At 67.0% G+C, this 19,972-nt stretch overlaps 1 protein-coding gene across 1 annotated transcript; it reads right to left on the bottom strand.

The window, feature by feature from the left end:
- Positions 1 to 861: 861 nt before the first annotated feature.
- POU6F1 (POU class 6 homeobox 1) lies at positions 862 to 17,334 on the bottom strand. Its single transcript, XM_039913346.1, has 12 exons — positions 17,191 to 17,334; positions 13,339 to 13,457; positions 12,901 to 13,056; positions 11,616 to 11,631; positions 10,308 to 10,447; positions 6,600 to 6,825; positions 6,027 to 6,268; positions 5,442 to 5,570; positions 4,830 to 5,030; positions 3,244 to 3,385; positions 2,953 to 3,121; positions 862 to 1,255 (listed from the first exon to the last, which is right to left on the bottom strand). The coding sequence occupies exons 2-12, from the start codon at positions 13,399 to 13,401 to the stop codon at positions 910 to 912; spliced, it is 1,830 nt and encodes a 609-aa protein (XP_039769280.1). The 5' UTR covers positions 13,402 to 13,457; positions 17,191 to 17,334; the 3' UTR covers positions 862 to 909.
- Between the last annotated feature and the right edge of the window lie 2,638 nt (positions 17,335 to 19,972).

Below are 19,972 nucleotides of genomic sequence, written 5' to 3'. Positions count from 1 at the left end.
AGGGCCAGGGTTGGAGCCACCCCGGGCCGGGGGGCAGGAGGAGCCGGGTTGCTCCAGCAGGGTTGGGCTCCTGCCCCCACCAGCCACGCGTCCTCGCTTGGAGCGGCTTGTGCTGTGAGGGGACGGAGCCGCCTCGGCCCCCTCTTGGGAAGACCCCTCTTCGGGGGCTTCCGAGTCACTTTCTGGGCTCCCAGGCCTCCGTGGCACAACACGAGGGGCTGGAGCTCGACCGCCTGAAAGGGTCTGTGTTGGGGAAGGGCCGCCCGGGCTCCTCCCGTGGGCCGGCAGTGGGGCGCGGGGGTGGTCAGGGGCCCGGTCACGGGGCCGGTAAGGCGACCGCGGGGCCGGAAGGGGCCCGCTTTCCCGGGGCCCCGCGGGCGTCGTGCGGACGAGCCACGCGCGGCTCCCGCCGCCGAGGACGGAAGCTTCGAAACGGGAAGCGCGCGCGCGCGGGGTGGGGTCGACTCGAACGGGAGCTAACGGATCCCGGTCCCTCCACCCCCCCCCCGGGGTTTGCGGGCGATTTTTCCAAACAGGAATCGCCCCCCCCGCCAGTGACCCCCTTCCCGCTCCCCCCCGGGGGCGGGACCCGGTGTCGGCCGTTGGCGCGTGAGCACTAGAGGGGCTAGGACACGCGCAGGGCGGGGGTCCCGGGTGGTGCGCGGGCGCACGCCCGGGGAGGGTCGCGTGGGACGAGAGGGGCGAGAGCCAGACTTGGCCGGGGCTCCCGCCCGCTCCCGCTCTGACCCTCCCTCACACGTTTCTCGGCGACGCCCCCCACCCCGGACCGGGGCAGGGGTGGGAGGGAGGGTCCCGGGGGGGGGGGGGGGGGGCTGTACAAAGTGCTGGAACGGCGGGAGAGGAGGGGGGAGGGACGCACGGTTTCCCCCACCCCCCCCCCCATCCTCCCTAGGGGATCTGAAAGACGTTGAGCTTGCTGGTGTTCTTGAGCGTCTGGCGCCGATTGCAGAACCAGACGCGGACGACCTCGCGGTCGTAGTTGAGCTCCTTGGCGATCTCGGTGATCTCCTGGCCCGTGGGCAGCGGGTTCTTCTCGAAGTAGGCGTTGAGGGCCTCGACGGCCTGCGGGGTGAAGGACGTGCGGCGCTTGCGCTTCTTGGAGGGCTCCCCGCCCACGAACTCCATCAGGTTCTGCTGGCCCTCCTGGTTGCGCAGCTCCGCCTCGTTCAGCCACTTCTCCAGCACCGGCTTCAGCTTCTGCGCGCTCTTCGGGGTGATGTCCAGCTTCTCGAACCTGCCGGGGGACGGGCCCGGGCCCCCGGGGGGCAGAGGGGGAGAGGCGGGCTCAGGCCGGGGCCGCCTGAGGGAGGAGGGACGGGGACCGCAGGGACCCGACACCCTCCTTCCAGCCAGGGCCGGGCTGGCGTGGACGGGATCACGCGGTGGGCACGGTCCCAAGGCCACCCTCCTGCACGGCTGGGATTCTCGGGCGAGCTCTTCGGATTCTTCCACCCCTCCGAGGACGCTCCAGTTGACCCGACACTTTTAAGATCTTCAGGGGGTCCCCGCCCTCCAAGAATGCACAGATCGCCCCGCCTCCCTAGAAAGCTAAATTTACCCCATCCCTTTGAGAAAGTTTCTCCTTTGAGAAAGGAGAAGCAGCGTGGCTCAGTGGAAAGAGCACGGGCTTTGGAGTCAGGGCTCATGAGTTCGAATCCCAGCTCTGCCACTTGGCTGTGTGACTGTGGGCAAGTCACTTAACTTCTCTGTGCCTCAGTTCCCTCATCTGTCAAATGGGGATTAAGACTGTGAGCCCCATGTGGGACAACCTGATTCCCCTATGTCTACCCCAGCGCTTAGAACAGTGCTCGGCACCTAGTAAGCGCTTAACAAATACCAACATTATTATTATTATTATTAAAGTTCAGGTTGCCCTGCCCCACGCGCCCCCGCAGAAAATTCAGGTTGCCCTGCCCACTGCAGTAATAATAATAATGGTATTTGTTGAGCGCTTACTAGGTGCCGAGCACTGTTCTAAGCGCTGGGGTAGAGACGGGGCCATCGGGTTGTCCCACGGGGGACTCCCAGTCTTCATCCCCGTTTTAGAGACGAGGGAACCGAGGCCCAGAGAAGTGAAGTGTCTTGCCCAAGGTCACGCGGCGGACGAGTGGAGGAGCGGGATTAGAACCCACGGCCTCTGACTCCCAGGCCCGGGCTCTTGCCACTAGACCACGCCGCTGCTCTAGATTCTTTAGAATCCCCAGGTGGCCCCGCCCCCTTGGGGGATGCCGGGGGCGGGGGGGGGGGGCCGCCCCTCTGAGAAGGCGCAGTCTGCCCCGCCCCCTTCGGAATATTCAGGTGGCCCCGCCCCTCTGAGAGTGCGCAGTTTACCCCCGCCCCCTTTAGAACGTTGGGGGTGGCCCCGCCCCTTTAGAACGTCGGGAATGGCCCCGCCCCCTTTAGAACGTCGAGGTGGCCCCGCCCCCTTCCAGAATGTCCAGGTGCGCCCCTCCCCCCTTTAGAACGTCGGGGGTGGCCCCGCCCCTTCAAAGACGTTGGGAGGTGGCCCCGCCCCCTTTAGAACGTTGGGAGGTGGCCCCGCCCCCTTCGGAACGTCGAGGTGGCCCCGCCCTCCTTCTGGAATGCCGAGGTGGCCCCGCCCCTCGGAGAGTGATCCGTCCGTCCCGCCCCCCCCTCAGAACGTCGGGGAACGGCCCCGCCCCCTTGTGGACCGTCGAGGTGGCCCCGCCCCCTTCTGGACCGTCCAGGGGGCCCCGCCCCTCTGAGAAGGCGCAGTCTGCCCCGCCCCCTGGACGGTTTGATCCTGGGGGGGGCGGGTTCCTTAGGGATGGGTCCACCCCAGGGGTCGGCGACCCCCCCACAGAGCCCAAAGCTCCACGGCGGGAGGGGAGGTCAAAGGCGACGCCGGGGCGGGCCGACCCCCGACCTGGCCCTCCGACCCGCCCTCTTGCCCCCCGCGCCCCCGCTCACCTGCAGATGGCCGACTGGCTGTAGGCCGGACCCTCGGTGGCCGTCAGGGCCTGGCCCACCTGCGTCTGCGTGAGGCCGAGGGACAGCCGCCGGATCTTGAAGTTCTTGGCGAACTCCCGGATCTCCTCCAGGTTGATCCCGTCCTCGTCGAGGGTCGGCGTCTGGGGCTCTGGGGTGGGGGGCGTTCGGGGGTCACCTCCCTCGCTGACGCCACCGTCCTCCCCGGGCCCCGGGTCCCCCGGCGTTCTCTCGCTCGGCGCGCCGGGCCACGTCCCGTCGGCCCCGACTTACTAGACACCAGCTGGCTGACGGTGGGGGTCTCGGAGCAGGCGACGGGGACGGGAGCGGAGGCCGCCGGCTTGAGCCCCGGGGCCGGGCCGCCGCCGAGCACGGCCGGCTGGGGGGGCGCGGGCGTCGGCTGGATGGGCTGCGCCTACGGGCGGAGAAGACCGGTCCCGAGACGGGCCTCGGCCGCGTGCCGGGGAGGGCCGGCGGCCGGTCGCTCCGAGGCGGAACGGTCACCCGCCCGCGGAGGGCCGGGAGGGTGATATGGTTGGTATTCGTTAAGCGCTTACTCTGTGCAGAGCACCGTTCTAAGCGCCGGGGTGGATACGGGGTCATCAGGCTGTCCCACGTGTGGCTCCCGGTCTTCATCCCCACTTTACAGACGAGGTAACCGAGGCACAGAGACGTGAAGCGACTCGCCCGCAGGCACGCAGCTGACGAGCGGCGGGGCCGGGATTCGAACCCATGGCGTCTGACTCCCAAGCCCGGGCTCTTTCCACTGAGCCGGCGGGCGGCCATTGCCGCCCCGTCCCCCGACTCGCAGGGGAGGGGGCTTGGAATCGCGGGGCCGGTCCGTCCCGAGTGGCCGACGGCCACTCGGGACGGACGGCCAGGGTCGGGCCGCACACCGACTCTCCCCCCCGCTTCAAAGCCTTAATGGAGGCCCATCTCCTCCCGGAAGCCTTCCCCGACTGAGCCCTCCTTGCCTCTTCTCCCACCCCCTTCCGCTTCGCCCTGACTCGCTCCCTTCATCCATCCCCTCTCCCGGCCCCGCGCCACTCCGGTCCGTATCCGTCATTCATTTCTATTCATGTCCGTCTCCCCCTCTAGACTCTAAGCTCGTCGTGGACAGGGGCGAAGCCTTCTCCGTCCCCCCTCCGTCCCGCAGCCTCACCCCGGGGGGGGGGGGGGGGATGTAGGTGGTCACCGGACTGTAAGCTCCCCGGGGGCAGGATGGGGCCGACCTACTATTGCGTCTTACTCTCCCAAGCGGTTGGTACAGAGCGGCGGGAAGGAGCGCGGCCTGGTGGATAAAAAATGGGCCCGGGAGCCAGAGGACCTGGGTTCCGATCCCGGTTCCGCCACTTGTCTGCGGTGTGACTTTGGGCAAGCGGCTCTGCTTTTCCCTCCCTCGCTCCCCTCGTCTGCAAAACGGGGATTCGATCCCCGTTCTCCCTCCGGCTGTGAGCCCCGTGTGGGGCCAGGACCGTGTCCCACCTGACTGGCTTAACCCCAGCGCTCAGAAGTGTGCTTGACCCACGGTAAGGGCTTAATGAATACCTTTTTTTTTTTTTTTTAATAAAACGCTCAATAAATGTCTCGATTGACTGGGGCTGGCGTCATCCCCAAACGACAGAGACAGATGACAGACGGGCGCGGTCCCCGGGGCCGGGGGGTGGGTCCTTTACGTAAAATGGCCCGGCCCGGCCGGTGAGGCGGGGACCAGGTGGCCCGGCCGGAGATCTCCGGGTGGCCGGCGCCAGGCGGACGGGACGCCGGGCGAGGGCGAGGGGAGAGCCGTCTCCCGGCCCACCGAGAGACGGAGGGGCCGCGCCGGCCGGCCCCGGGCCCGCCCCCCACCCCGTCCTCACCTCGCTCTTGACCGGGGGCTCCGGGGTGCTGGGCTTCCGGACGGCGGCGGGCGGGAGGGGGCTGCTGGCCAGGGTGGCGATCACCTGGCCCTGGGCGTTGAGTAGCAGCTGGGGGGTCACCGCCTGCACCTGCAGGTTCGGGGCCGGGGTCGCCGCGGCGATGCCGGCTGAGTTCACCACCCACGGGAGGGTCCCGATCACCTGGGGGAGGGAGGGGGCCGTGGGGCTCAGGGTGGGCGACCTCCCCCGCCTCGACCCGCAGCGGGCGGCCCGCGGGAAAGGGGGCCTTCTCGGCTCGGTCCTCGGGGGGACCGGAAGGCGCGGCTACGCCGGGAATCCGGCCCTCCGGCTGGGAGCCCCGGGGGCCGGGCTGCGTCTCCCGTGCTTCCCCAGCGCGGGACGGAACCGAACCCCGGCTCCGGCCCGACCCCGGGGCGTCGCGCGGGGTCCCACCGATCCCCGGTCGCCCCGCCCCTCCTTCCTTCTGGGAATAGCCCCGGCCGGCCACCCCCACCCCGGTGAAGGGGGTCGGACCCCGGTACCGGCCCCCCGGGGTCTGTCTCCCCGCAGAGGGCGGGACCCGCCGGCCTCTCCCCCGGGCCGGGCACTTGCCTGGCCCTGCGTGTTGGTGAGGATCTGCCCCGTGATGCCTTGCACGCTGGGGATGGCGTTGGCGATGACCGGCGTCGTGGTCAGCGAGCCCAGGATCTGGGTCTGACCCCCCAGGGAGGCAGCACCGATCTGCCGGGGGGCACGGGGAACAGAAGGCGGGCGAGGGAGTGAGGAAGACCGGGCCGACGGGGTCCTCCCTGGGGCCGGGGAGAGTCGCAGCCGGGCAGCGGGGCATCCCGTGGGGGCTTAACGGGACCGAGGATGAGACGGGAACGCCGGTAGACGCCCCGTCCCGCGGCCCCTCCGGGGGGGGGGCGGTGCTCCGGCCGGCCCGGCGGGCTCCCCGCCGGGACCGTCGGCTCACTGCGGGCAGGGAACGGGTCTACCGACTTTGCCGTCCCCTCCCGGCCCACAGCGAAGGCTCCGTAGACCCCACCCATCGATGGATCGACGGATCCCGAGAGCGACGTCCCGTCAAACCTCTCGGAGCGGATGCCCCAGTCCCGGGGGGGCGCGGCCCCCCACCCTCCGCCGGGCGCCCCCAGGCCCCCGGGGGGCGGGGCGGGGGCGGGGAGGGCTGCTTACGATTCCCGGGTTGAACGCGAACCCGGCCGGCTGGACGGCGATGTGCGTGGGGGCGTCCGCCGGCTTGGGGGCGGCGGCCGGCTGCGGCAGGATGGCGGGCGTCTGGGGCTGGAACAGCGTCTGGGGCTGGGCCGGGGGCCGCGGCTGCACGGCCGGGGGCGCCGGGGGGGCCGGGGGCGCCGCGGGGGCCGGGGCCACGGCCTGCACGGGCCCCGGGAGGGCCGTGTTGAGGATGGCGGCCGCTACGAGGAAGGCAGAGACGGGGACCCTCAGACGTCGCGGGCCTCCAGAGCGGCGGGCGTGGCGGGGAGGGCGGCGCGGCCGGCCCGGGCGACCCCCCCCCTCTCCAAGCCCCGCCGCGACCGGACCCGGAACCGGACGTCCACGCCTTCCTCCCGTCCCTCTTCCGGGAGGTGCTCGGACGGGGCGGCCGGGGCCTCCGAGGACGGCCCCCGTCGCCCGGGGCGGGACGACGCGCTCTCCGGGGCGGCGGGAGGAGCGGGGGGGTCCGGTCGGGGGGGCGGGGGGTGGGGGGGACGGACGGACGGGGGCCGCGGCGGGAGGGGCCGTTACCTTGCAGCCCGGCTAAAGGCGGTTTGAAAATCCCCGCGGTGGGGGACGCGGCGGTCAGTCCCGGCAGGGCAGCCACTGTTGCGGTAGGGATTGTCCACACGGCCAGCCCCTGCTGACTGGCCACTTGACCTGCAACACTGATGGGGATAAGAAGAGGTTGAGTAACTGCCCCTGCCGGAACCATAACTCCTGTCAGAACTGTGGCTAAGTTTTCCTGAGTCAAGACCTGCAAGAGTAAACGAGATTTCAAAAAAAAAAAAAAAAAAAAAAAAGGAAAGAAAAGAAAAGAAAAAAAGAAAGAAAAAGAAAAAGAAAAAAAAAATCAACGCGACGCCCAGAGGCCCTTCATTCATTCATTCATTCACTCACTTCTATCTATTGGGCGCTCACTGTGGGCAGAGCACTGTACTAAGCGCTTGGGAGGGTGGGCTACGACAATAAACGGACACGTTCCCTGCCCCACGGTGAGTCTGCAGCCCGGGGTGGGGGCGTCCCTGACCTTCACGGGAGGGGCGTTCTGAGGATCCCTAAGCCAAGCCCCCTTTCCGCCTCCCCTCGGCCCCGTGTTCACCTGTCTATATTTTTATCATTAATTTGGCCGATGAGGCGTCCATCCCCTCGATTCTATTTAGCGTGATGATGTCGTCTTGCTTCCGTCCGTCCGTCTGCCCCCGATCAGACCGCGAGCCCGTCGTCGGGCGGGGACGGTCTCTATCTGGTGCCGAGTCGTCCGTTCCGAGCGCTCAGTCCAGTGCTCTGCGCGTAGTACGCGCTCGATAAATGCTACCGAACGAATAAAGATCGTGGGAGACGGGAGGGCTCGGGGGAAACAGGGCCCGGGGCCGGGGGGCCGGGGAGGACTTTTAAATGAATCAAAATCTCCTGGCGAGCCCGATCCTCCTCACGCCTCCGAGGGAAACGCGACCCCCCCCCCCCCCCCCCCCCCCGAGCTCGCAGCCTCATTAAAATGGCACCTCCTCCGAGAGGCCTTCCCTGACTAAGCCCTCATTTCCTGTCCTCCCACACCTGCGTTGGCCTCGCGCCTGGTTGGTTTGGTCGGCTCCACGGCGTTTACGTCCACGTATCTATTGCCACCCGGCTCCCCTTCTAGACCGGCAGCTTCCCGCGGGCAGGGAACGTGTCTCCCGGGCTCTCTCGGGCGTTTAGCCCGGGGCTCCGCACGCAGCGAGCGCTCAGTGAATACTGTCGATCGATCGAAACGGAGGGACGGGGGCGGGGGGGGGGGGGGATGCGTCCGCCGACTCAGTTACGCCGCACGGAGCAGCGCGGCTTGGCGGCAGGAGGCCGGGCTGGGGAGCCGGAGGTCGTGGGTTCTAATCCCGGCTCCGCCGCCTGTCAGCCGGGTGGCCTTGGGCAGGTCGCTTAACTTCTCTGGCCTTCGGTGGCCTCCTCTGTGAAACGGGGACGAAGACTGGGAGCCCCACGTGGGCCAGCCTGATGACCCTGAATCTACTCCGGCGCTCTGAGCGGCGCTCGGCACGCAGTAAGCGCTTGACGGATACCACCCTATTATTATTACTACTCTCCTAAGTGTTTAGTCCGGTGCTCTGCACACAGGAGGAGCCCGATAAGTCCTAAGAGGCGCCTGAGGGGTCGAGAGGGATTCGGCCTCGCCCCGTCTCGGGGCCGGGAGCCCATTTTGGGAGCCACGTTGGCCCTCTCGGAGTCCACCTCAGCGAACGACCGTAAGCCCGTCGAGGGTAGGGAATGCGTCCGTTTGTCGTTCTCCTGTTCTCTCCCAGGCGCTTAGAACGGCGCCTGACCCAGAGGAAGCGCTTAACGGACGCCATCGTCGTCACCCGGTGCCCGATAAATAGAGAAGCGGCGTGGCTCAGTGGCAAGAGCCGGGGCTTGGGAGTCAGAGGGCGTGGGTTCTAATCCCGCCTCCGCCACCTGTCTGCCGCGGGGCCTCGGGCAAGTCGCTTCGCTTCTCTGGGCCTCGGTGACCTCATCTGGAAGACGGGGACTGTGAGCCCCACGCGGGGCAACCCGATTGCCTTGGATCTACCCCGGTGCTGAGAACGGTGCTTGGCACAAGGTGAGCGCTTAACGTGGCTCGGTGGCAAGAGCCCGGGCTTGGGAGTCGGAGGTCACGGGCTCGAATCCCGGCTCTGCCACTTGTCAGCTGGGTGACCGTGGGCGAGTCGCTTCACTTCTCTGGGCCTCTGTTAACGCATCTGGAAAAGGGGGATGAACTGGGAGCCTCCCGTGGGACGACCTGATGACCCTGACTCTCCCCCGGCGCTTAGAACGGTGCTCTGCACATAGTAAGCGCTTAACAAATGCCAACATCATTATTATTATTATTATTATTAATGAATACGATGCCTGACTGACCGACGTAAGACTGTCAGCTCGCTGCGGGCAGGGGAGGTGTCTGAGTCCGAGGTCATGGGTTCGAAACCCAGCCCTGCCACCTGTCAGCTGGGTGACCGTGGGCAAGTCACTTCACTTCTCTGTGCCTCAGTTCCCTCCTCTGTAAAATGGGGATTAAGACCGTGAGCCCCACGGGGGGCAACCTGATTCCCTTGCGTCTACCCCGGCGCTCAGAACAGTGCTCTGCACAGAGTAAGCGCTTAACAAATACCAACATTATGATTAATATTATTATTGTGGGGTCCTCTCCCAAGCGCTCAGCACGGTGCCCCGCGCCCAACTGAACGGAATAAGGTCGCGGGAGCCACAGAGGGTTGCGGCCGCTTCCAAAGGGGCCCTGCCCAGAAATCCCCGATCGATCGATGGATCGATCGATCCGTGATACTGATCGAGTGCTTTCTGGGCGCAGAGCACGGTACTAAGCGCTTGGCTATGACGGAGTCGGCAGCCACGCTCCCTGCCCACGGTGACACCTCAGGCCCGAAAGGCCGGCGGCTCAACGGGGGGGACGCCGGGCCCTCGCCCCGGGAGTGGCTGGGGCCTGCGGTCCCCCGTAGACCGTAAGCTCCCCGTGGGCGGGGATGGATCGTGTCTGCCGACTCCGTCCCGCTGTCCTCTCCCAAGCGCTTAGTACGGTCACCTGCAGACAGTAGGCGCTCGGCGAATACCGCCGATTCGCCGCTCGGCCGCCGCCCATCGCCTTAGCGGCCTTCGCTTCTCTGGGCCTCGGTGACCTCGTCTGTAAAACGGGGATGGAGACCGGGAGCCCCGTCGGGGGACGGGGACCGCCTCCGACCCGATGCGCTCGTACCCGTCCCAGCGCTCAGTACAGTGCCTGGAACTAGTAAGCGCTTAACAAATGTCGGGATGAGGATTCTTAACCGGGCCTGGCACCGACCCCCCCCCCGCCCGTTCTGCCCCGGCGCGAATCCAGTCGGGATTCACGGTCCTCTGGGCTGAAGCCGGTGGCCCCGGGGCATTCGGAGAAGGAGCCGGGGCCCACGGCACTGGGAGAAGGGCCCGCGGCCGCTCCGACCCCCACGTCCCGGGTGCGGAGCTCTGCCCGCTAGGCTCTCCCGGGGCGCGGCCCGGGCCCGGGGAGGGGGGACGAGGGGCCGGCCTAGCGGCAGGCCATCAAGTAGGGGAGGGGGCGTCTCCCTCGGGGCTCCCCCGCCGTTCCTCCCGGACCCCAGCTGGGGACGACGCCCCAAGACCCCCTTTCCCGCCCCGGCCCCCCGCCCGGTGGCGTGTGGGCCGACCGTCCCGCCGCGCCGTCCCCCACCCCGGCCCCCGTTCCCGGGCGGGCCTTACCTGGGGGGCGGCTTGCACGTTCAGGGGTGTCAGGGTCTGAGGGACCTGGGGTTGGCTTGGCGCTTGGCTGAAGGTGGCGGCGGCAAGGGGGCCGGGCGCCGGCCCCGACAGAGACTTCACGACGCAGGGGGCCGACAGCGCTGAGGAGACGGAAGAGTCGGTCTGTGAGCGAGGCGGGGAGGGGAAGGCCGGGACGTTCAGGGCCGAGGGGCCTATCGTCGTCACTGTCATCGTTCTCGTCCCCGCGAGCTCGTCGCGGGCAGGGACCGCGTCCACCCGCTCTTTCCACCCTCCTCTCCGCAGCGCTTCCGTCCCCTGGGAAGTGGGGATTGGGACTGGGAGCCCCATGTGGGACGAGTGACCGATCAGTCCGTATCTAGCCCAGTGCTTAGTACGGCGCCTGGGACGTAGTGAGCGCCGAAGAAATACCATTAAACCCCCCCCCCCCCACTCTCTCAAGCGCCGAGGTAGGCGTACGGTCCCTGACCCATATGGGGCTCGCGGTCCCCTACGGACCGCGGGAGGACTCTAAGGCCGGCAGTGAATCCCCATTTTCTAGCTGAGGAAACCGAGGCGCGGCGAGGTCAAGGGACCTGGCCGCAGTCGCGCACGGCAGGCAAGCGCTCCGACTCCCAGGCCCGGGCTCCGCTCGTCAGCTGTGTGACTGGGGGCGAGTCCGTCAACTTCTCTGTGCCTCAGTGACCTCGTCTGTAAAACGGGGATTAGGTCCGTGAGCCCCACGTGGGACAACCCGATCACCTCGTATCCCCCCCCCCACCCCCCAGCGCTCGGAACGGTGCCTGGCCCGTAGTGAGCGCTTGACGAATACCAGCGTTACTGTTTAACCACCAGCCTCGTTGCTTCTGTGACTGCCCCGGTTGGTCCCGCCGGCCCCAGTTTAGTACGGTGCCCGGAGCGTAGCGAGCGTGCGGGCGGTGACTGTGGAGGCCCGGTCGGGCGCTCTTTCGGACCGTCTAAGGTTCGGGCGGAGGTTCCTCAGGGGGCAGAGGTCCGGCCTGACCCCGGCGGAGGGGATGGGCGTCAAAGTCATCCACCTGAGCCCCCGTGCCCGGAGGCGGGCCTAAAAATAATAATAACGTTGGTATCTGCGAAGCGCTTACTACGTGCAGAGCACCGTTCCGAGCGCTGGGGGAGATCCAGGGTCATCGGGTTGTCCCACGTGAGGCTCCCAGGCTTCATCCCCACTTCCCAGCCGAGGTGACCGAGGCCCGGAGAAGTGAAGCGACTCGCCCGCGGTCACCCAGCTGACAAGCGGCAGGGCCCGGATTCGAACCCATGACCGCGGACTCCCGGGCCCGGCCTCCTTCCCCCGAGCCACGCGAGACGGGCTGAGCCGTCGATTCGGGCAAATCAGGTGGGACCCAATCGCCGTCCCCCGTGGGGCTCACGGTCTCGATCCCCACTTTCCAGATGAGGCCACCGAGGCCCAGCCAAGCGAGGTGACCCGCCCAAGGTCACCCAGCAGACAGGCGGCGGAGCCGGGATCGGAACCCGTGACCTCCGACTCCCGGGCCCTTTCCGCTGTGCCGTGCCGCTTCTCTAAATGCTAACGGTGGTCCAGGGATAGCTGTAATTACGTGCATCTCGGTAATCGATTTATTTATTTCTATTAATGCCTCTCCCCCCCTCTAGACTGTCGGCTCACCGCGAGCGGGGGACCCGTGTCTGTTATACTGTCGTACCGTCCCCTCCCCGGAGCTTAGTTCAGTGCTCTGCACACAGTAAGCGCCCACTCCTCAGGGGAAAGCGCCCGGATTCAGGAGTCGGGGGTCGTGGGTTCTAAGCCCGGCTCCGCCGCCTGTCAGCCGTGCGACCTCGGGCGAGTCGCTTCGCTTCTCGGTGCCTCCGTGCCCTCATCTGGAAAACGGGGATGAAGTCTCACGAGGGACGAGCCGATGACCCCCGCGTCCGCCCCGGCGCTTAGAACGGCGCTCGGCACGTAGTTGAGCGCTTAACGAGTACCAGCGTTAGGAATACGGACGAACGACCGGCCCGGACGGGAGTTCTGGACTGATTCCCGAAACGTCACGGGAATTAGCCCAGCCCGTTGGGGAATAACGGTAACGGTGATATCTGTTAAGCGCTTATTACGCCTCGGGCACCGTTCTCTTCTCCTCTTGCCCCGCTCAGCCCCGGGAAAGGGCCGGGAAGAGCAGGGGTCAGGCAGAGCCCGGTTGAGGCGGGGAGACCGAGGCTGACCGGGAGGGACTCGGGGCTGGGGGCCCCCCGAGGAGCCGAAAGGTAATAATAATGAAGTTGGTATTTGTTAAGCGCTTACTATGTGCAGAGCACAGTTCTAAGCGCTGGGAGAGATCCGGGGTCATCAGGTGGTCCCACGTGAGGCTCCCGGTCTTCATCCCCATTTTCCGGATGAGGTCCCTGAGGCCCCGAGAAGTGACTCGCCCACGGTCGCCCAGCTGACGAGTGGCAGAGCCGGGAATCGAACCCATGACCTCCGACTCCCGGGCCCGGGCTCTTCCCGCCGAGCCGCGCCGCGCGGTGATCGTCCCGCCCCGGGAGCCTCCCTCCTCCTCCCGCCCGCCGCCGAGGGCCGCTCACCGGCCGCCGCCGCGGGGGCCGCGGGGGCCCGGCGGGCCGCGTCCCCGGCCGGTTCGCCGGCGCTGCCGGAGGAGCCCGGTCGGCCCTTCCCTCGGTCTTCCGCCGGCGGGGCCGCGTCCACTCCCACCTCCAGCACGCGGATGGTCTCGTGGCTGGACATCACGATGACCTGCGAGGGCCGGGACACGGGACGGCTGCAGCCCGGGGCGGCCCCGACCCGTCCTCCGGGGGACCCGGGACCGGCGCCCCCCCCCCCCCCCCCGCCTCGGGTTCTCCGCGGAGCCGGAGAGGACTCGAGGCGGGACGGGGAGGAGGAGGCACCTCTGAGGCCTCGCGGGGGAGGACGGCGAAGGGGACCGGAGGGTAAGTGGGGCCCCGCCGGGGCGTCGCCCGCCGACCGCCGTCCTCCCGCCGGCTCCCTCTCGCCCTCCGGACCAAGGGACGGCCTTACCTGCTCGTTGACGGTCGTCAGGGGAGGCTGAGGCGCGGGCGGAGGCCCGGCCCCGGGATCCATGACCACAGGCCGGGGAGGGGGCAGGCGGGGAGGCGGCCCCACCCACCCGCGGCTTCCTGCGGAGGAGAGGAAAGCGAAACGCCGATGGAGGGAGAGAACAGAGAACCGCGGCCCCCCTCGCCCCCGTCGATCCGTCGGCGGCTCTACCGAGCACCGGCCCAAGCGCTCGGGAGCCGGCGGCGCGCCGGACCTGGCGGACCCGGCCCCCTACCCACCAGGGCCTTAGCGGGCCGGCCCGGGAGCCGCGTGGCTCATTCTTATTTTGGCATCTATTAAGCGCTCACTCTTACGTGCCGAGCAGCGTTCTGAGCGCTGGGGTGGACGCGAGGTAATCAGGGACTCCGCAATCCCCATTCTACAGATGAGGTCACCGAGGCACGGGGAAGCGAGGCGGCTTGCCCAAGCTGACCCGGAAGACGAGTGGAGGAGCCGGGCTTAGAACCCGCGTCCTCCGACTCCCGAGCCCCGGCTCGGCGGGAAGAGGTCGCGGGTTCAAATCCCCGCTCCGCCGCTTGTCGGCCGTGTGGCCGCGGGCGAGTCGCCTCCCTTCTCTGTGCCTCGGTTCCCTCATCTGTAAAATGGGGGTGAAGACTGGGAGCCTCACGGGGGACAACCCGATGACCCCGTAGCTGCCCCAGCGCTTAGAACGGTGCTCGGCCCGTAGTGGGGCGCTTAACAGATACCCACATTGTTATTATTTCCACTAAACCACGCTCCTTAGTGGAAAGAGCCCGGGACTGGGAGTCAGAGGGCCTGGGTTCTAATCCCCGCTCAGCCGCCCGTCAGTCAGTCCATCGTCTTCACTGGGCTGGGTGCAGAGCGTTGTACTAAACGCTCGGGGGCGGGCGCTATAACAGTGAGCAGATACGGTCCCCGCCCACAGCGATCACTTGCCTGCTGTGCGGCCTTGGGCAGGTCACTTCTCTAGGCCAGAAAAGGGCGACTGAAACTCCACCCCCACGTGGGACACGGACTGAGTCCAACCCTAAATCTACCCCAGCGCTTAGTACAGTGCCCGGTACGTAGTGAGTACCTAACCCAAACCGTCAAAAAAAAAAAAAAAAAAAAATCAAAAAGAGCGAGACCGGGTTCTTGTCTCCGTTCTGAGGGGGGCCGGCCCCGTGACCCGGACCAAGTCGCCCAACCTCTCTGGGCCTCGGTTTCCTCATCTGAGAAACGGGCATAAGGTAGACCGCGAGACCCAGGCGGGCCGGGAGCAGCGTCCTGACTGACGCTCCGGTCGTTACCTCGGAGACCGTACGGAGCGAGCGCCCGACGGGCAGCGGAAGTCTAACTCTTCGGCTGAAGCGGGGGCCCGGCTCCGCCCCGCGGCTGCCGGGTGACCTCGGGCCGGTCACTCGACCCCTCGGCTCCCTCGTCCGTCGAATGGGGATGGAGACTCTGAGCCCCGCGTGGGACACGGGCTGCATCCGACCTAATGAGCTCGTATCTACCCCGGCGCTCAACGCTGGGCCTGGCGCAGAGTGAGCACTTAACAATTACCACAGATATCATTATGACTATTATTATCATTATCATTATTATTATTGTTACGGCACCCGGTAAGCGGCCCGGGGCGGTGGATAGAGTGCCCGGGCCCGGGAATCTGAAGGTCACGGATTCTAATCCCAACTCCCGCATTTGCCTGCTGTGTTGGCAAGTCACTTCACTTCTCTGTGCCTCAGTTTCCTCATCTGTCTCATGGCGATCAGGACCGGGTCTGGACACAGAAAGCGCTTAACAAACGCTACAGTTATTTTATTAATATTATGCACCTAACAAATGCCATAAGGCTCCGTCATTTATCCTCCTTGGGCCCCAGTTTCCTCATCTGTAAAATGGGAATTAGGGTTCCTCCTCTTGGGGGGGGACGACCGCGACGTCTGAAGGCGAGAGGGCAGGGGGTCCGGACAGGCCAAGGCCCTCATCCTCCTCAAGCCCCACGAGCTTGGCTTGGCTCCCTCCCCCGAGACAGATTTTATATACCAGAAGATTCCGTTCAATTTACAGAAAACTCATCAGGGTTTGCAAACACGACGAGCGAGAAGCCATGAGACAGCGCTACATATGGAGGCCAATGCGCAAGCTGTTTTTGAAAAAAAAAAATTCCAACAGGAAATTCCAAAAAAAAAAAAGAGAGCAAGAGAGGATCGGAAGTCCGTCCGCCGGCCCGCCGATCCCGAGCTTCCCGCGGAGGGGAGGGTCGGAGGAAGGAGAGACCGTCTGGTTATTCAAGTCGTATTTACCGAGCGCTTAAAGGCGCTGGACTAAGCGACCGGGAGAGGAGGAGATAGACACATCCCCTGCCCACAACGAGCCAGTCGCCTCGAGGGAGAACTGATTCGACCAGAGGAGCTGGGAAGGAGGATGGCCTGGTGGATTAAAAAAAGGGGACCAGAGCCCCCGCTACGCCATGCCGCGTCCCAAAAACCTGTATCCCACAGATCCAAGTCTGTCGGATCGGACACGGCCCCCGTCCCACTCGGGACCCGCGGCCTAAGCGGGACGGAGAAGAGGTAGTTAATCCCCTTCGTACAGTTTGGGAGACCGAGGCCCAGAGAAGTTCAGTCACTTGCCCAAGGTCGCACGGCGGGCAAGGGGCGGAATCAGGATCGGACCGCGAGCCCCGCGTGGGACGACCCGATCACCCCGGATCCACCCCAGCGCTTAGGGCCGTGCTTGGCACGGAGTCGGCGCTTAACAGAGACCACCTCTGGACCGGGAGCCCGTGGTTGGCTAGGGATGGTCTCTATCTGTCGCCGCCCTGTACTTGCCAAGCGCTCAGCGCAGGGCTCTGCACACAGTGAGCGCTCGCGAAATACGTCGGAATGGATGAACAAATGAACGAAAGAACCAACTCGGGTCCTCTGACGTCCCAGGCCCGGCCTCTTCCCACCAGGCCACGCCGCTTGGCGTAAAAGCTCGATCCGGTGGCTGTAACCCGTTGGTCCCCGTGAGGGATCTGACGATCTCGTGTCTGCCGCGGGGCTTAGCACAGCGCCTGGCCCGTAGTAAGCGCTTAAATTTCCAGCAGCAGCAGCAGCAGCAGCAGCAGCAGCGTATCGGCAAGCCGGAGAAGCGGCGAGGCCCGGCAGAAAAGGCACGAGGGCTGGGAGACGAGGACACCGGGCTTCCTTCCCCGGCTCTGTCACCGGCCTGCTGGGCGAGACCTCGGACGGGTCGCCGGGTTTCCCAGTCCGGCGCTCTGCGCCCAGCGAGCGCTCGATAAATACGACCGAATGAACGAATAAATGAATGACCGGCCCTCGGCCTCGGTCTTCCCCCCCGTAAAAACGGAGAGAAGACGCGAGACGGGGACCGGGCCCGAGCCGACGGCTCGGTTATCTGCCCCGGAGCCTGGCACGTAGTAAGCGCTCAATAAACGCCGGCCGGCCCTATCGGACGCCACGGATTTTAACGAACGATTCTTCTCGAGCCCTCGGCCTCGGACGGCCGACGCCCTCCGCGGTTTTCTCTGCCGAGCGAGCGGGCCAGGGGGCCCGCCGGGGAGGGAAGGAGGGAGAGAGGGGCGGGTGTCGGAGACCAAGGGCAACCCGAGAGCCGAGTTCCGATCTCCAGCGCGGCGCGGTCCAGTGGAGGGAGCCCCGGGGCCGGGATCCGGGGGTTCCGATCCCCGCCGGGCCGCTCGCCCGCCGGGGGACCTCGGCCGAGTGGCTTCGCTTCTCTGGGCCTCAGTCTCCTCGTCCGTACGGGGGGATCCGCTACCCGCTCTCCCTTCTGCGAAGACCGCGAGCCCCACGCGGGACGACCCCGGCGCTCAACGAGTACCGTGAGAACGAGAATCCCGAGCCGTCGCCGTCGTCGTCACCGTCGTCCACCGTCCGGAAAACGGGGCTCACGACCGGGACCCCCAGGCGGGACCCGCGGGCGTGGCCCGGCGGAAAGCGCCCGGGGCCGGGGGTGGGGGTCAGAGGTCACGGGTTCCAATCCCGGCCCCGCCACCCGTCCGGCTGCGTGACCGTGGGCGGGTCACTTCACTTCCCCGGGCCTCGGTGACCCCGTCCGGAAAACGGGGACGGAGGCCGGGGGCCCCCACGACCCGTTGACCCCGTATCCCCGCCCAGGGCTCAGAACAGCGCCGGGCACCCAGTAAGCCCTCGAGAAATGCCATCGCTCGTGGCTCGGGAGTGGGAGGTCACGGGGGCGAATCCGGCTCCGCCACTCCTCAGCCCGGTGACCGCGGGCGAGTCGCTTGGCTCCTCTGGGCCTCGGTTCCCTCGTCTGCCGAACGGGGATGAAGACCGGGGGCCCCACGGGGGGGGGCAACCCGATGACCCCGCGTCTCCCCCGGCGCTCAGAACGGTGCTCCGCGCAGAGTAGGCGCTTCCCAAATCCCGACGTTATCATTAAGCAACGCCATGGGCGGTTCCCACCCCGTCACCTCCTCTCCGGCCCGGCGCTCAGCACAGCGCCCGGCACCCGATCGGGGCCGGCCCCGGGAAAAACCACCAACCCAACGATGCCGGGGCCCGTCGGCCTCGGAATCCAACTCCCGCCTCCGTCCGGGGGGGAGCTGGCCGCCCCCGACCCTGCCTTAGACGTTGCGGGGAGCGACGGGGTGGGGGGGGGGGGGGCGCGATGGCGGGTCGGCGGCTCGGGGGACCCCGCGCCCCCCCCCCCCCAGGAGACGAGGGATGCTTCGGGAACGACATCCCTCTTCTTATTCCCTATTTATGAAGCGGCCGGCGCGGGCCCCCCCCTCGCCACCCGGCCGGAGGGTGGGGGGCTCCGGACCGTCCCCCCCACCCCGGGCCCGGTGCCGTCCCCCGCCGCCTTTTTGGCTCTCCGTCATAAATATATAAATTATGCTAATGGCGGGCATTGCATATTAACCAGAGCGGGCCCCCCCCCCTCCCCCCCACACACCCCGGGTCCGGGGTCCCGGGGTGCCGGGGTCCCGCACTCACCCGGAGGGAGCCCCCGCCGCTCCTCGGGCGTCGGTCAGCACCGCACGGACCGGGCCGGGCCGGGCCGGGCCGGGGGGGAGGTGGGTCCGGACCCCCGAGCCCGGCCGGGGGGCGACAGATCTTCTTTCCTTTCTTGGCGCCCCCCCCCCCAGCCCGGACCCCGGGCCCCTCCCCCGGTGCCGCCCCCTTCCCCTCCTCCTCCTCCTCCTCCTCCTCCTCCGGGCGGGGGGCGGCTCTGGCTTTTCCGCTCCGGTGCGTCACCTACATCCCCCGTGCCCCCGATTCCCCCCCCCCCCCCCGGCCCGCGGGCTCAGGGGTCGCCGGATGGCCGGGACCCCCGAAGCCCGGGAACGCACCCATTCGTCCCATCACCTCGATGGAGCGCTCACCGTGTGCCCGGCACCGGGCTAAGCGCTCGGAACGGACGGGGCTCCCGGGCTCCCAGTTGCGGAGGCCTTGGGGAGGGGGCCCGGGCACGGCCGGGACCCTCAAAGCCCAGGAAATCGCTCTTTCATTCATTCCATCGTCTGGATGGAGCGCTCACCGTGTGCGGGGCACCGGGCCGAGCGCTCCGAACGGACGGTCGGGCCACAGACAGAGACCGTCCCGGCGCGACGACGGGCTCCCGGGCTCCCAGTTGCGGAGGCCTTGGGGAGGGGGCCCGGGCACGGCCGGGACCCTCAAAGCCCAGGAATTCGCTCTTTCATTCATTCCATCGTCTCGATGGAGCGCTCACCGTGTGCACGGCACCGGGCCGAGCGCTCCGAACGGACGGTCGGGCCACGGACCGTCCCGGCGACGACGGGCTCCCGGGCTCCCAGTTGCGGAAGCCTTGGGGAGGGGGCCCGGGGACGGCCGGGACCCCCCCACAGCCCAGGAGTTCGCTCTTTCATTCATTCCATCGTCTGGATGGAGCGCTCACCGTGTGCGGAGCACTGGGCCGAGCGCTCGGAAGGGACAGTTCAGCGGCGGATGGAGACCGTCCCCGCCCACAACGGGCTCACGGTCTAGAAGGGGGGAGACGGCAACAAAACGAAACAAAAGAAGGAGACGGGCATCACTGCCGTCAAAATAGAGAAGCGGCCTGGCTCAGTGCAAAGAGCCCGGGCTTGGGAGTCGGAGGTCACGGGTTCGAATCCCGGCTCTGCCACTTGGCAGCCGGGTGACTTCACTTCTCTGGGCCTCGGTGACCTCATCTGGAAAATGGGGATGAAGACTGGGAGCCTCACGGGGGGACAACCTGACGACCCTATATGTCCCCCAGCGCTTAGAACGGTGCTCTGCCCAGAGTAAGGGCTTAACAAATACCAGCATTATTATCATTATTATTATAAACGGAATCATAGATAAATGCACATCATTAATAAGATAAATTAATATATATAATTATACACAAGCGCTGTGGGATGGGGAAGGGAGTAGAGCGGAGGGAGGGAGTAAGGGCGATGGGGAGGAGAAGCAGAGGGAAAGGAATCTGGGCGGATGGGCTTTGGGTCGGGGGTCCCCGGTGCCCCCCGATCTGGGCGGCGCGGAAGTCGGGGATGCCGATCACGGGAAGGGGGTGCGGGGCTACTCGGTTCCTGGGAGAGGATTCCTAGTAGCCACGATGGGATCTGTTAAGCGCTTACTATGTGCCGAGCGCC

This window comes from Ornithorhynchus anatinus, chromosome 10 (genome assembly GCF_004115215.2).
Source record: "Ornithorhynchus anatinus isolate Pmale09 chromosome 10, mOrnAna1.pri.v4, whole genome shotgun sequence".
Taxonomy (NCBI): Eukaryota; Metazoa; Chordata; class Mammalia; order Monotremata; family Ornithorhynchidae; genus Ornithorhynchus; species Ornithorhynchus anatinus.
The sequence above is the reverse complement of the archived record's forward strand: the minus strand, read 5'-3'. Positions and strand labels throughout refer to the sequence as shown.

Bases quoted from the DNA above. Each gene is read 5' to 3' on its own strand.
- POU6F1 (XM_039913346.1), bottom strand. From the start codon at position 13,401: ATGGATCCCGGGGCCGGGCCTCCGCCCGCGCCTCAGCCTCCCCTGACG. The intron at 6,826-10,307 runs GTAAGGCCCGCC...TTACTCTTGCAG, and splicing joins ACGTGCAAGCCGCCCCCCAG to GTCTTGACTCAGGAAAACTT. The intron at 6,269-6,599 runs GTAACGGCCCCT...CCTTCCTCGTAG, and splicing joins GCCTTTAGCCGGGCTGCAAG to CGGCCGCCATCCTCAACACG.